Here is a 13406-nt window from a genome sequence, read left to right on the forward strand (position 1 = left end):
AGTTAATTTATATGCTTTTCTAATTGGGATCATCACATAACGACTGTCTACTCAGCTATAGAAATGTTCAGGGAGCACCTGTACTGAGAACGCGTTCCCTGCTTGCTTTATCTGTGCGACCATAATCAGATTCCTAGCTCTTTTCTGCCCCGGCTGTCCAAGACTGGGTCTTGAATCTGATTAGCTTATCAAGAGCTAGATTTGGGGGGTGCTGGAGCGCTCAGTGAATATTGTCATTGGTTCCATACATTCGTTCATCCATCCTGCTTAGTTCTCGCGTGGACTTCAGGGTACCTTTATTCTTCAATCCCCAGGTGAGTCGCTCAGCCTGTTTAATGACAACCCAACTCATATGTAAATTGTTACGGTCTCGAGAAGCAGCAGCCGCGGTAGATGTCAGGACCTGGCCCCCCATACTGGACACAGGTGAGGATTTGACATCAGGATACATAGGTATGTGTGCGTGTTCATTATTATTTTGCTTAGAGCATGTATATTCATAGCTTTGTTTTACTCTCCAGATGATTTGCCAAAGAAGCGGCCTGCCCAGATCTACAAGCCTTCCAACCCAGATACACTGGCTTATCTTGACTTCAGTGTCTCCACAACTGGGATGCTAGCCGGAGTGAAGGTGAGCAAGGCCAGTGAGCGTAATCTGTAGATTAGCGATGCAGCATGGACAAGCCAGGTGGTGGTGCCAGTGTGTATTTTCATGTACAGTACAGTTCAGGTAGGTACTATCACTGACGCCTGAAGAGAGGTGCAGGTAGTTATATGCACGTCAGCTGGAACAATATGGGGCTGTTTCATTTTCGCTCTCGGAATTGGCCATCTAGTTAATTGGGGGCTGAATCTGTCCAAGCATTCCAACTTTTCCCTTGTAAACCAAGCCTCACTGGCCCATGATAGATTATTCTCTGCGTGTTTCTGTCTCACTGGTTCCCAAGTCCCAATTCTGCCATTTGCGGAAGTTTTTGTACTGATATTTCCTGCTTTTTAAATTTGGCGTTCCATTATCACCTGCCCGATGGCTGCCCATTGCAACTGCACTCATCTTTCCTTCCTGTCAAAGCCTGGAGCTGCTATCTAGACCACCCAGAATGCGGACCCTTCTAGCTTAGGGCACATCCTCACACAGGAACCACACAGATCTACTGCATTGTTCTGTAGGCACCAAAAGCCCCCTTTCCTAGTATCTCTGAGTGTGGGGCCTTATGGAATGAGTTTACGTGGTTTTCTTTTTTGGTACTCATATACTGTTTACCTTTAGTTGAAATAATAAGTACACACTCAAATGAGATAATTTCCCAGAGGTTTTTAAAAAGAAACAAAAATAAATTTTCAGATCAATGAATTGATTCCAACTTAGGGCACGACCTCGTATGAAGAGTAGACCTTCTCGATAAAGTTTTCAAGTATGTGACCTTTCAGGGGTGGGGTTACCCCTGGGTTTTTTTCAAACCTCCAACTTTTTTCAAACCTTCACATTTCAGACAGCAGTCAAACGTTTAACGATTTGTGCCACCTGAAAACACTCTAATCCAAACTCACTGCTGTCTGACTCTTAGTGACCCTGTAGGACAGAGTAGAACTGCCCCTGTGGATTTCTAAGACTACAACTCTTTTGGGGAGCAGAAAGCCTCATCTTTCTCCCAAGGAGTGACTGGTGGCTTTGAACTGCTAATGTGGTTGGCAGCCCCATGTGTAATCCACTGTGCCACCAGATCTCCTTTTGGGCCACCCAGGGACTCCTTCATCTTTAAGTACAGACCCTAGAAAAGTCAGAGAGATGAAAACTAGACTCTCAAAGTTTTAAAAGATTATCCCAAACTTTGGAGCAGTTGACTTTTTGATAAGTACCTGAAAGAAAATTCACTGCAATATCGAGCAATGAAAAATCCATATGCCTTATATACTAAGAGATCTAAGATAGAGTTGAAATAGTTTAGCTTATAATCTCCCGATGAAAATCCCCCTCACCTCTGTAAACCCATGGGTTATAGGAGTAACTATTTTACTAAAAAAAAATATAAAAAGCACCCCTGTAGCTCAGATTTTAGCCACGCAGTAGACCCCTAGAGGAGCAACAGGCAATAGTGTGGTGTGCGTACCTTGGGGTCATCAGCCATTTAAGATCACGAAAGTGGTGTTTGGTGGAGAACCAAGCTCAGACGGGAAGAAGGAAGTGGAAACAGGAAGCACTGGAGGAAGTGGGTAAATGACGGGCATTCCTAGGATGGCAACAACGGAGCTGAAACAAAACACGTCCACATTGTTGAATATAAAACGGATGGTCTCTTTAACGTTCACCCTATTCACAGTGAAAAGGTGCTTTTTAAATTAAAAGTTAAAAATTGTCATTTAATTTTCACTTTTGAACAAAAGTATCATTGAGAACTCGGTTACTACCATAAAAGTTAGAAGAAACATCTCCAGTAAACCATTTTAAAATAGATACTAAAGAATGTCTGATTTTGAGTAATACCCATGAGATATGTGTTCTCATGCTTAATTTAAATTTTAAAATGCTCTTTGCTTAAATTTGTGGATTTGAACTCAAGGGGTCCTAATAGATCATAGATAAACTCAGAATCAACAAGGAAGTTATTGAGAAATTAGTTATTGAGATGACTCATAATCTAGTAGATTACTTCCCTTATGGATTTTCCCAGAGGATATTTTAAAACCCATGTTAGCTTTCCCTTGCTTGCTACCACCGAGTTTTCTTCTGGGACACCTTTCCAGTTCACCCTCGCTTGGTGTTTACCAAGGAATGGACATTTAAACCAAAGTAAACCGCAAAATCTTCCCAAGATAAGTCACATTACCTTCAAGAAATAAATACATTTTACCTCATCCTCAATTCCCCTACATTGCTTTGTCTCCTCTCAATGTCTCCTGTAGAGTAGACCATCAGTTTGTTGTTTTGAACAGCTGGTTCCTTTTCCAAGTGTGCTATGGCCTTATAAAAATTGGAAATTTATCATAGTAAGAGTCTCTAGAAAAATATCTTGAGTTTTTCGGTCTGTAATGTTGGCAGTATCCAAGATTAAATAAATTTTAAAATTGAACATGTAACTTTCTTAGTTACACATTGCCTAACCTGTTACATTCGTGCTATGTGTTGAAATTCGTTAACTCTTATTCCACTTTCAGGACCCACGAACACTTGTGTAATCCTATAGGTTGATTTAAGCCTCATTTCTTTCTGCTTTCTTTAGACTCACTGCCCACACAGTACTTACAGTTGCTGCCGTTATCTGCCATATTCCCACTAGATTGCAAGCTCCTGGAGGCAGAGCCCAGGCTTTATTCCTTTTAACGCCCCTCTCTAACAGGAAGTACAGAGCACTTGTGTAATATGTTTGTAGTTGCCGAGCTGAGTTGAAGAACTTTTCTCAAGGTGGAAAGGAGGATAAGGTTCAGTAAAGACTTCTTGGAGTTGTTGCACTCAGTATGTAGGAAGCTTTGGTAGAATGTTATTGACGTCTGCCCCTGGCAGGCATGAGGTTATAGGAATATTCCATCAGTCCAGCCTCTCTTCTGCTTTAATACTGTGGCTTTGAAAGCAGTTGAACAAGAGCTTCTTAAGTTTAACACACTAGAATAAGTCTATATTTTCTAAGTATGAATTGAGTAGATTCCATGATGAAAGCTTTGGGGCGGGCAGAACTTCTAACAATGATCCAGTGCTGTCATGTTTTCACAATGGAGGCTTCCCACGCCCTCCTTCACATCTGGCTTCTCTCGGTGGAGTCAACAATAAACCCTTTCCCAGGCATTTCGTTGGCTGTCCCTGATCATCACCGTGCTCTGGGCTCCCATTCACACGCAATGCTGTATGAAATGCTACTTCAAAATAACTTGCCGACATGTTTTTAAACCACTGGTGAAACTTCGTAACGTTTACTTTCTTTTTTTCTGGGTAGGTAAAATTAACTAGAAAGTGTCTGCAAGAAATTGTCTTAGCGTCGGACAGGGCAAGATATGACAAAATACTTATTTATAAACTATCAAGGGCTGATGAGGGAGGGGGGAGCGGGGAGGGAGGGGAAAAATGAGGACCTAATGTCGGGGGTTTAAGTGGAGAGAAAATGTTTTGAGAAACGATGTACAAATGCGCTTTCCACAATTGATGTGTGTATGGATTGGGATAACAGTTGTATGAGCCCCTAATAAAATGTTAAAAAAGAGAAGAAAAATAATAATTAAAAAAAAAAAAAAGAAATTGTCTTAGATCAATGTCACAGTATTTTAAAATAACTCACATGACCTACTGATTAGAGTAGGCTTGTTGCTAGGACTGGGGATGGGGAAAGACAAGGGGACATAGATCTAAGACCATTTCTTGCAGATGCTTTCTAGTTAATTTTACCTACCTAGAAAAAAGATAGAAGGCTGACATTAGATTTGGGTCACTTTCGAAGTACTCAGTGTTAGAAGGTCTGTGTTCTAATTCCAGCTCTAACTTAGATGACTTATGCAAATTCTTTAACTGTTCTGAGCATCCCTTTTCTAATCATTAAAGTGGGGCGTTATTCATTTACTGTGTTTTATGACCTCTTAATATGTTAACAGGTACTATGTTAAGCCCAGGAAATGTAAAATGCATTTAAGACATGGTCTCTGTCTAGAAGAGGTAATCATGGATGGTAATAAGAGGGGACTTCAAAGGGTCATGAGAAATTTTCATTGTCTCTTAATTCCATTTTCCCATGAACTTTTGCATGTTCCCTTATATCTTTCCTACCAACTTTACAGAGATTGTTGTAGGGATTTCACTTGAATCATGTCCTGGTCTACCCTCCTACTCAAATGCAAGATAACAATAATTGCATTCCCCTTCCTGGAGAACCATTGAGTGTGGTAACCCCACTGAAAGCTGGAAAATGAACAAGAACCTCAGCAGCCCCATTTCTCACAGCACAACCTGAGCCAAACCTGGATACAACAGACTGAGGTCCTAAAAAAGTCTTTGAGTGCATTGATTTTATACACTCTGGCATTTTAACAACAGCGTTGTTGTTTTACAGATGTCTCATGCAGCCACCAGTGCCTTTTGCCGTTCTATTAAGTTGCAGTGTGAGCTTTATCCCTCTAGAGAAGTGGCTATCTGTTTGGACCCTTACTGTGGACTTGGATTTGTCCTCTGGTGCCTCTGCAGGTGAGCATTCCCTGTAATGCCTTCATCTTTAAGTGGAAAGGAAAAACACACACATTCTCCATTCTAGACCATTTGTAGAGAATATGCCCACGTCTTGGACCAAGCCAAACAGCACCAAGCACATGAGGTGCCATCCATGAGGTCCTCACTCTGGGGAGCAGGTGCCCTTATTCTCCTTACTGGCCCTGCTCGTCAGCATAGAGCAGCTGGCCACTTTCTGGGACACTATTTCAGTTTCAACAAAGCCTTAAAAAATTCCTCTCAATGAAAGTCAAATCTACAGGAAATTGCTTCCGGGGATGTTTTGAACATCTAGGGTGCCCTGGTGGCCATAGCGGTTACACATTGAGCTGCTAACATCGAGGTCAGCAGTTCAAAACCACCTGGAGATCCACAGGAGGAAAAGGAAGCTTTCAAATCCTATAGAGTTATAGTCTTGGAAACCCACTGGGGCAATTCTGCCCTGCACTGCGGATCACCGTAAGTCAAAATTGACTCAATGGAAGTTAGTTTTTTAACTATCAGTAACTCATGTTTTATAATCAGAGCCCTGGGGACTCTTTCGTATGCCATTAATATCCTAGACTTTTCGTAGAATTAGCAGTCTCTGCAGGCACTGTGCTCATTTAGGTTTCTCCCGGACTGTTAGGTGGAGAAGGGTGTTCAGTTGAAGGAAGTCTAGGAATAAGCTCAAGAAGAGCTAAGGTTGTCTCACTGTCTACTACTCTGTTCCTAGCAGCCAGCTTGATGCCTCAAAAGAATTAAACTTAAGACCTTCAAGTTGATCCCGACTCATAGTGACCCTGTTTAACAGACTAGGTCTGCCCCTGGGGTTTCCAAGATGGTAACTCTTTCTAGGGGTAGAAAGCCTCATCTTTCTCCCATGGAGCAGCAGGTGAATTCAAACTGCTGACCTCACCACTAGAAACCCAACTTGTAAACAAGTGTTCAGGGAATATATATGGCCTTAATAAATATATTTTTTAAATGGAAGTTTCTTGCCATATTTTTGGATTATGTATATGGAATACATTCATGGTAGAAATTTTAAAAGCTTCAAAATTGTATAAAGAAGAAAATGCTGCCAATGATCATGTGACCTGGTGGTCCCAGATTAATACTCACATTTTGGTATATAGCCGTAGAGTGTGTTCTCTAATGTAGCATAAATTTTAAAAATTTTATTAATATTTTCAAACATATATCAGTATATAAGGAATAGAGATTCCTGGTTGTTCAGTGATTTAATGAATTGGCTGCTAACCAGAAAGTCAGCATTCCAACCTCACCCACTGCTCTGGGAGAAAAAGTTGTGGCAGTCAGCTTCCATGAAAATTAAAGTCATGGAAAGTCTTTGGGGCTGTTCTACTCTGCCTTGATAGGGTCACTATGAGTCAGAATCCACTCAACAGCAATAGATAGTAGAGAAAGGAATACTGTATATATTCAAGTATAAGCCAAGTTTTCCAGCACATTTTTAATGCAGTTTTTGTGGTAAAATTAGGTGCCTCCGCTGATAATCAGGTCGGCTTATACTCGAGTATATACAGTAATCAATACCCACACCCATCATTCAGCTTCAGCAAGTAACCGTGGTTTTTTTTCCCCTCTGCCCTAAAGTTTTGGGAGTTATTGGGATATTATATTAGTGACTCACCCAGAAATGATTCAAGTAATGGGGGGCAGTAAGTTTTACTATACTTGTAACTAACTTCTTTTTTTAATTTGAGATTGTTTCAAAAATTAACAGAAATATTTCTTTTGGATATCTTTATTCTAAAGTACTTTATCAATAAATATTGTCTGGGAATCAGTAATACAATGGAATTTTGTCTTAAAAATTTCTTTTAAGCATCAGTCTGTCTTAAAACAAGAATATCACATGGCACTGTTTGTTTGCTTGTTTGTTTGTTTGTTAAACAATGGTGGGTGCCATTAAGTAGCTTTAATAACTGCCTTCATTTGCCATGAGACTAGAAGCACTAGATGGTGTCCAGCTACCATTACTGAGCATGTTAATCAAATATTCTACATAAGAATCCAAAGGAGGATAATACAGAACAGAATTCCGAATTTTTGCGATTTCCAGACTTTCTGGAGCCAGGGAGACTAGTATGACCCCCAGAAACTATTGGCCTGAGATCATCTTTAAAACCTTAAATCAAAATATCCCCTGAAGCCTTCTTAAAACCAAACAGCAATTGAGCTTAACTAGCTCAAGAATGCTTTGAGCCCTAAATCCATTCGAGATCTGTGTATGGGAGATCAAGATGACAATCACAACTCAAAGGAGAACTTGAAGGGAAACTTAGGGGACAACGAGTCTGTCTTCACAGGGAAGCACCACTCCGAAAAGGTGGGAGACCGTGGTTGCACAACTCCTCACGGTCACTGACTTATCAGTGGTGAAACTGCTGAAATGGTGTATGTTTTGGTGTGTGTATTCTCAGCCACAAAATAAAATTTTAAAAGGAAGTGACCAGACAAGCTAAGACCAAAGAAAATATGTGCAACCATATACAGGCTTACCTTATAACCAATATCTAAAAAGTAAAGTACAATAAAATTATATGTGCCCATATCTGATATACAGGAAGAATTCTTAAAACATAATAATAGGAAGACAAGGAGCACAATTACAAAATGGCAAACTTAGACCTTTCACTAAAGAAGCTCTTTAAATAGCCAGTGGGTGCCTGAGAAAGCTCCACATGCGTTAGTGATAGGCGGACGAAAGCCACAATGAGATACACCTTTACCTGCTCTAAAATGGCTGTAACCCAAAAGACTGATAATAACAAATGTTGATCAGGCTTTGGAAAGGCTGGGATTCTCATAATTGTGGATGAAATATAAAATGGCATGGGATCTTTTGGTCTGGTCTTACATATTATATATAAACGTATCAGATCACCCAGGAATTCCACTCCTCGGCACACACCAAAGAAAACATATGTGTGTAAAAGGGTTTGATGTAAATGTTTGTAACCGCCTTACACAAACAAGCGGTCCCGATGGCTAACAACTGCTGAATGCATAAACAAATGGTGTCATATCTATACAATGGAATCCTGCTACAGCACGGATGAACTTCAAAAGCATTATGCTAAATTAAAGGAGCCGAACTGAAAACATATTAAATGACCCTCTTATATGGTGCCATTTATGTCTGTCCAGGGAAAAAATAGCCCTGTAGTGATAGAAATCGATTAATGACTAGGGTTGAAAATAGGGTTTGAATAGTGGACACAAAGAATCTCCTTGGGGTGAAGGAAATGTTCTAGAACTGAGTTGTGATGATAGTTGTACAACTCAGCAAATTTACTAATCATTTAGTTTTATGGAAAAAAGGGGTGAATTTTATGGTATACAAATTATACCTCACTAATAAGCTCATGTAGTTTGTATGTAATTCTATACCTTGCTTTATTTAGTATTAAAATTGGGAAATTTTTTAGACATATACCTTTGAAATAATTGCTGATGTGATCTATCTTTAAAGCCCAGGTTTGAATGGTTCTAGTAATAAATCATTTTTACTAGTCTAAAATTTAAAATATCTTCCTTTAAAATTTGTTTCCTATGTGAAATAACAAGTAAAGATTTTTCATTCTAATAAGGAGGAAGTTTTCTAGGAACCAGTCGGTTGATGAGACAGAGGCATGTTTTAAGAGGTTATAAGAGGGTTAGGAAGTAGGGAGAGACACCTGTGAAATCTAAAAAGACAGTGAAGTGGGGTTGAACAGAGAACACACCTCAGTGCATATCTGACCTAGTCTCCAACCCAAGTGGAAACTTCAGAGTGAAGCATTCCAACTGCAGGATTCTAGTTCTGACCAGAAAGGACCAGGCACTCGCACCTCTTTGTGTGCTCTGTCCTGAGCTGGGGGCAGCCAGAAAGGGCCTAGGCTTCAGCTCAAATACTGAGGCAGAGCCTGAAGGCATGGACAACAGGTGGAGGCCTGCGCTGACTGCACTTCAAGTTGCAAGTTCATTGGTTCTTTCCTATGTTTCTTTGACCATTTGTTGTGAACAGGCTGAAAGGTTCTAGGCAAATCAGTTTTCTTCCAATAGTTCAGACACATTCTGTTTCATGCGGATGTTTGCAATCACCACGATGTAGCCACTCACCCCACTCCTTTCTCTTCCCATTCCTCCGCCTTTCCCTTCTGAACTTTGTCCTTTGGCAAATGCTGACTATTGATCACAAATGGTCACATATTCTAAGGAGTACTTTCCTCTCTAGTGTTATTGTTCACCTTATATAACTGCCTATTGTTTGGCTGAAAATTGAGCCATAAAATCTGTGAGTGTGTGTGTAATCACACATGTATATGTACAGCCATCATGATGAATTTAACACCTTTATGGTGGCACTGTGAGTTAAATATTGAGTTATTAACTACGGGGTTGGTAGTTCAAAATCACGAGCCATTCCATGAGGAAAAGATGAGGATGTCTGCTTCCATAACGATTTACAGTCTTGGAAAACTAATATTGCCCCCTTCAGTATGGATTTCAGCTCAACATAAAGAAAACCGAAATCCTCACAAGTGGACCAACCGATAGGTAACATACGGTAATTGAAGAAAAGATTGAAGTTGCCAAATATTTCTTCTGGTTTGGATCAACAATCAGTGCTCATGGAAGCAGCACTCGAGAGATCAAACAATGGATTGCATTGGGTCACTCTGCTCCACAAGAAAAGCAAGGGAGTTACTTTGAGGACTTAGGTGTGCCTGATCCAAGCCGTGGTATGCCAGTGGCCTCATATGTATATGAAAATTGGACATTGAATAAGGACCAAAGAAGAATTGATGCATCTGAACTATACTGGTGGTGACGACTATTGAAAGGACTGTGGACTGCCAAAAGAACTAACAAATCTGTCTTGGAAAAAGTGCACCCAGAAAACTCCTTAGAGGCAAGATAGCCAGACTTCATCTCGTGTGCTTTGGCTATGTCAGGAGAGACCGGTCCCTGGAGTTCTTGGTAAAGCAGAGGGGCAGTAAAAAGAGAAGGCCCTAGACAAGATGGATTGACACAGTGACTGCAACAGTGGGCTCAAACATAAGAATAATTGTGAGGATGGTGCAGGACCAGGCAGTTTTTTGTTCCATTGTACATAGTTGTCCGTGAGTTGGAATTGGTTCAATGGCACCTAGCAATATCATGAGTCGGAATGAAAGAGATGCCAGTAGGTTTTGGAGGGAGGACTTTTCCATTTCTTTGCAAGAGACAGACATCAGGATTCCTCAGTCAGGAATGCAATGAAAGCCAGCTGTTCAATAGTAGCTTGAATATATGCATGTGCATGTGTGTGCACCCCCCACCCGTTAGGCACCTGATCTCCCAGTTCTCCAATGATTAAAAAAGCCGCAAAATAGGTCATTGCCTACTATATTTACCTTTACCAAAAATCTAATTTGGCATAGAGAAACAAAGAAGTGGAAATTAATGAAAAGGCCCTTGATAAATATGACAATATTACCTGAAGAATCGGTTTTCATTCTGAGATCCTGGTTAAAGTAGAGCCAATATAATTATTTTATCCAGTTGACTTATTTACTCAATTTTGAATTTTTAGGATGAGATTGAATGGGTGCTAGTCTCAAATAACAATTGGTGCGGCCTGCTGTGCCATTTTTTTCCCTAACTATGAAATCTCCTTTACCTAGATCTTGTCAAGTGATTGACGTAGAATATTTCTCTGTAATGGATGGCATCTGTTTGTATCGATGCGTAGTAGTAAACTAGCCATTGCAATTAGAATCCTGGTAGATCCTTCATTACTTTAAATTGATACTTGCCTCGGCAGTTGGTGATGAGGAATGAAAATGTGTAATCATCCTGTTTTCTCATTTCTATAAATATTCTTTCTAATGAAAAGAAAGATAAAGTGAAAGGATGATTTGATTTTTTCCTTAGTTCTATTTGGTGATTTCTTTAGATCGTTTTAGAAGGATTCCAAACTTAAAAAAAAAAAAAGAGCAAGTAACTTCCTTTCATTGGATTTTTCTTTCTGGATGTCAGTTCTGTAAAGGTAGACACACTTTTTAAATGGTCACTTTTGGTCTTTTGAGCCATCCACTCTCTGCCACAGCTGTTCAACTCTACCACTGTAATAGGAAAACGGCCTTTGCTGAAAGAAGGAGAAAGCCTTTGCAATAGGAAAGCAGCCAGTAGAGAATGTAAACCGTGTTGCGTTCGGGTAGATTCTGACTCATAGAAACCCCTATGAGGGCAGAGGGGAGCTGCCCGAGAGAGTTTCCAAGGTTGTGGTCTCGTGGAAGCAGTCTGCACATCTTTTTCCCTCGCTCAGAGTGCCTCTCACCGCAATTGAGTCAATGCTGTAAGGCAGGGTAGAACTGCCTCTGCCTTCCCTTGACCAGAACTTTACCTTACATGAGTAGGAAGCTGATCTTTCTCCCACAGAGCAGCTGGTGGTTTCAAACCGCCACCCTGTCAGCAGCCGAGTGCTTCTTTAGCTTCTTCCCCCACCCCACGCGACCCCGCTCTCGCCGTCCCCCGGCTCCCTCTTTAGCTTCTTTTAATTGAGAATATTTCCCAAGTGCTAACCACTGTGCTGTCAGCACACCTTTAACACTAAGCGGATACAGTCTTCCGATAAAATGTATTTACAAAAAGGCAGCATCCGAAGTTTGCCTACTTTTGTTCTAAAATTCTAGACAATTCTACCAAAATGCAATTCTGTGTTTCCTACTTTGAAAGAGAATCCAGTTTGTTCCTATAGCAGCCTTAACTATGTCACAACTCATAGCTGCTTGAAACGGTCATTCTATTATGTGATTACCAGTGTGTCTTTTAACTTTTCTGAATGTTTAATATAATTACATTGCACACTAATAAATTCTAATGGAGTTAGTTTTACTATCCCCCATTTTACAAGTGAAAAACGGGTGTCTTGCTCCACACTTTCCCATTTATTTCTCTCTTTTTTGCCTACAACTCTTATCACAATCCATACATACATCCATTGTGTCAAGCACATTTGTACATTTGTTGCCCTCATCATTCTCAAAACATTTGCTTTCTACTTGATCCCTTGGTATCAGCTCCTCATTTTTTCTCCTCCCTCCCCTCCCTCATGAGCCCTTGATAATTTATAAATAATTATTATTTTGTGATGTCTTACACTGTCCGACAGCTCCCTTCACCCACTTTTCTGTTGTCCGTCCCCCAGGGAGGGGGTTATATGTAGATCCTTGTAATCAGTTCCCCCTTTCTACCCCATCTTCCTTCCACCCTCCCAGTATCACCACTCTCACCACTGGTCCAAAAGGGAATCATCTGTCCTGGATTCCCTGTGTTTCTAGTTCCTATCTGTACCAGTGTACATCCTCTGGTCTAGCCAGATTTGTAAGGTAGAATTGGGATCGTGATAGTGGGGGGTGGGGGGAGCATTTAGGAACTAGAGGAAAGTTGTATGTTGCATCGTTGCTACCCTGCACCCTGACTGCTTTCCCATTTCTTAATGATAAAGTCTGCCCTGTTCTCCCAGTATTTTGTTCTTCTACTTGAGGCTGAGCTGCCCCCCAAGTGTGCTCTCCCCTCCCCACCTCTGACAGCGGCCTTCTGTCTCCACAGTGTTTACTCAGGACACCAGTCCATTCTGATCCCGCCTTCAGAGTTAGAAACCAACCCTGCTTTGTGGCTTCTTGCCGTGAGTCAGTATAAAGTCCGGGATACATTTTGTTCCTATTCTGTGATGGAGCTATGTACCAAGGGGCTGGGCTCACAGACGGAATCACTCAAGGTAAGGAGTTCTTTTCCTCAGCGTCCTGGAGGGTCTGAAGGAACAGGTGCTAGCTCTAATCTTACAGTAGTGACGGTCAGTGCCCAGGGCACCAAGGCTCTCTGACAACACATTATTGGAGGGCCCTCGCAAAACGACTTGGTGACGTTAAAGTAATGCTTCCAAAGTCAAAGTGAAGCCTGCCAGACTGTTTTCATATCCCAAAGTTGTCCTGTGACCCGAGTGCCTTCCCACTGCCAAAACAGTGAAATGCCGGAGCAGAAATGATTTTATTGATCTCTGATTGTATGAAATCTATCTGAAACATCCTGGTTGCTTTTCTATTTGCTTGGTATAAATTAAGCTCTTTAATGAAGATAACTGAATATTCGAACTTGGGGTTTAACTACATCTGTTTCAATTTAGCCACTTTATTTTCCCTTGAAGATTCTCATTTTCAGCCCTGAACTCTTAGCTAATATTCAT

The 13406-nt window shown here is 40.9% G+C and overlaps 1 protein-coding gene across 2 annotated transcripts in view; it reads left to right on the plus strand.

Annotated features, from left to right (window-relative positions):
- Window positions 1-13406, plus strand: part of DIP2C (disco interacting protein 2 homolog C) — a 247197-nt gene that overhangs the window by 158325 nt on the left and 75466 nt on the right. For both annotated transcript variants that reach the window (XM_045289849.1, XM_045289848.1), the window contains 4 exons: window positions 315-426; window positions 522-631; window positions 5034-5164; window positions 12773-12941. In XM_045289849.1, coding sequence (XP_045145784.1) covers window positions 315-426; window positions 522-631; window positions 5034-5164; window positions 12773-12941 — 522 coding nt within the window. The remainder of the gene's footprint in view (window positions 1-314; window positions 427-521; window positions 632-5033; window positions 5165-12772; window positions 12942-13406) is intronic.

This window comes from Echinops telfairi, unplaced genomic scaffold, assembly GCF_000313985.2.
Source record: "Echinops telfairi isolate 266 unplaced genomic scaffold, ASM31398v2 ScPeMD7_31;HRSCAF=116, whole genome shotgun sequence".
In the NCBI taxonomy this organism is placed as follows: domain Eukaryota; kingdom Metazoa; phylum Chordata; class Mammalia; order Afrosoricida; family Tenrecidae; genus Echinops; species Echinops telfairi.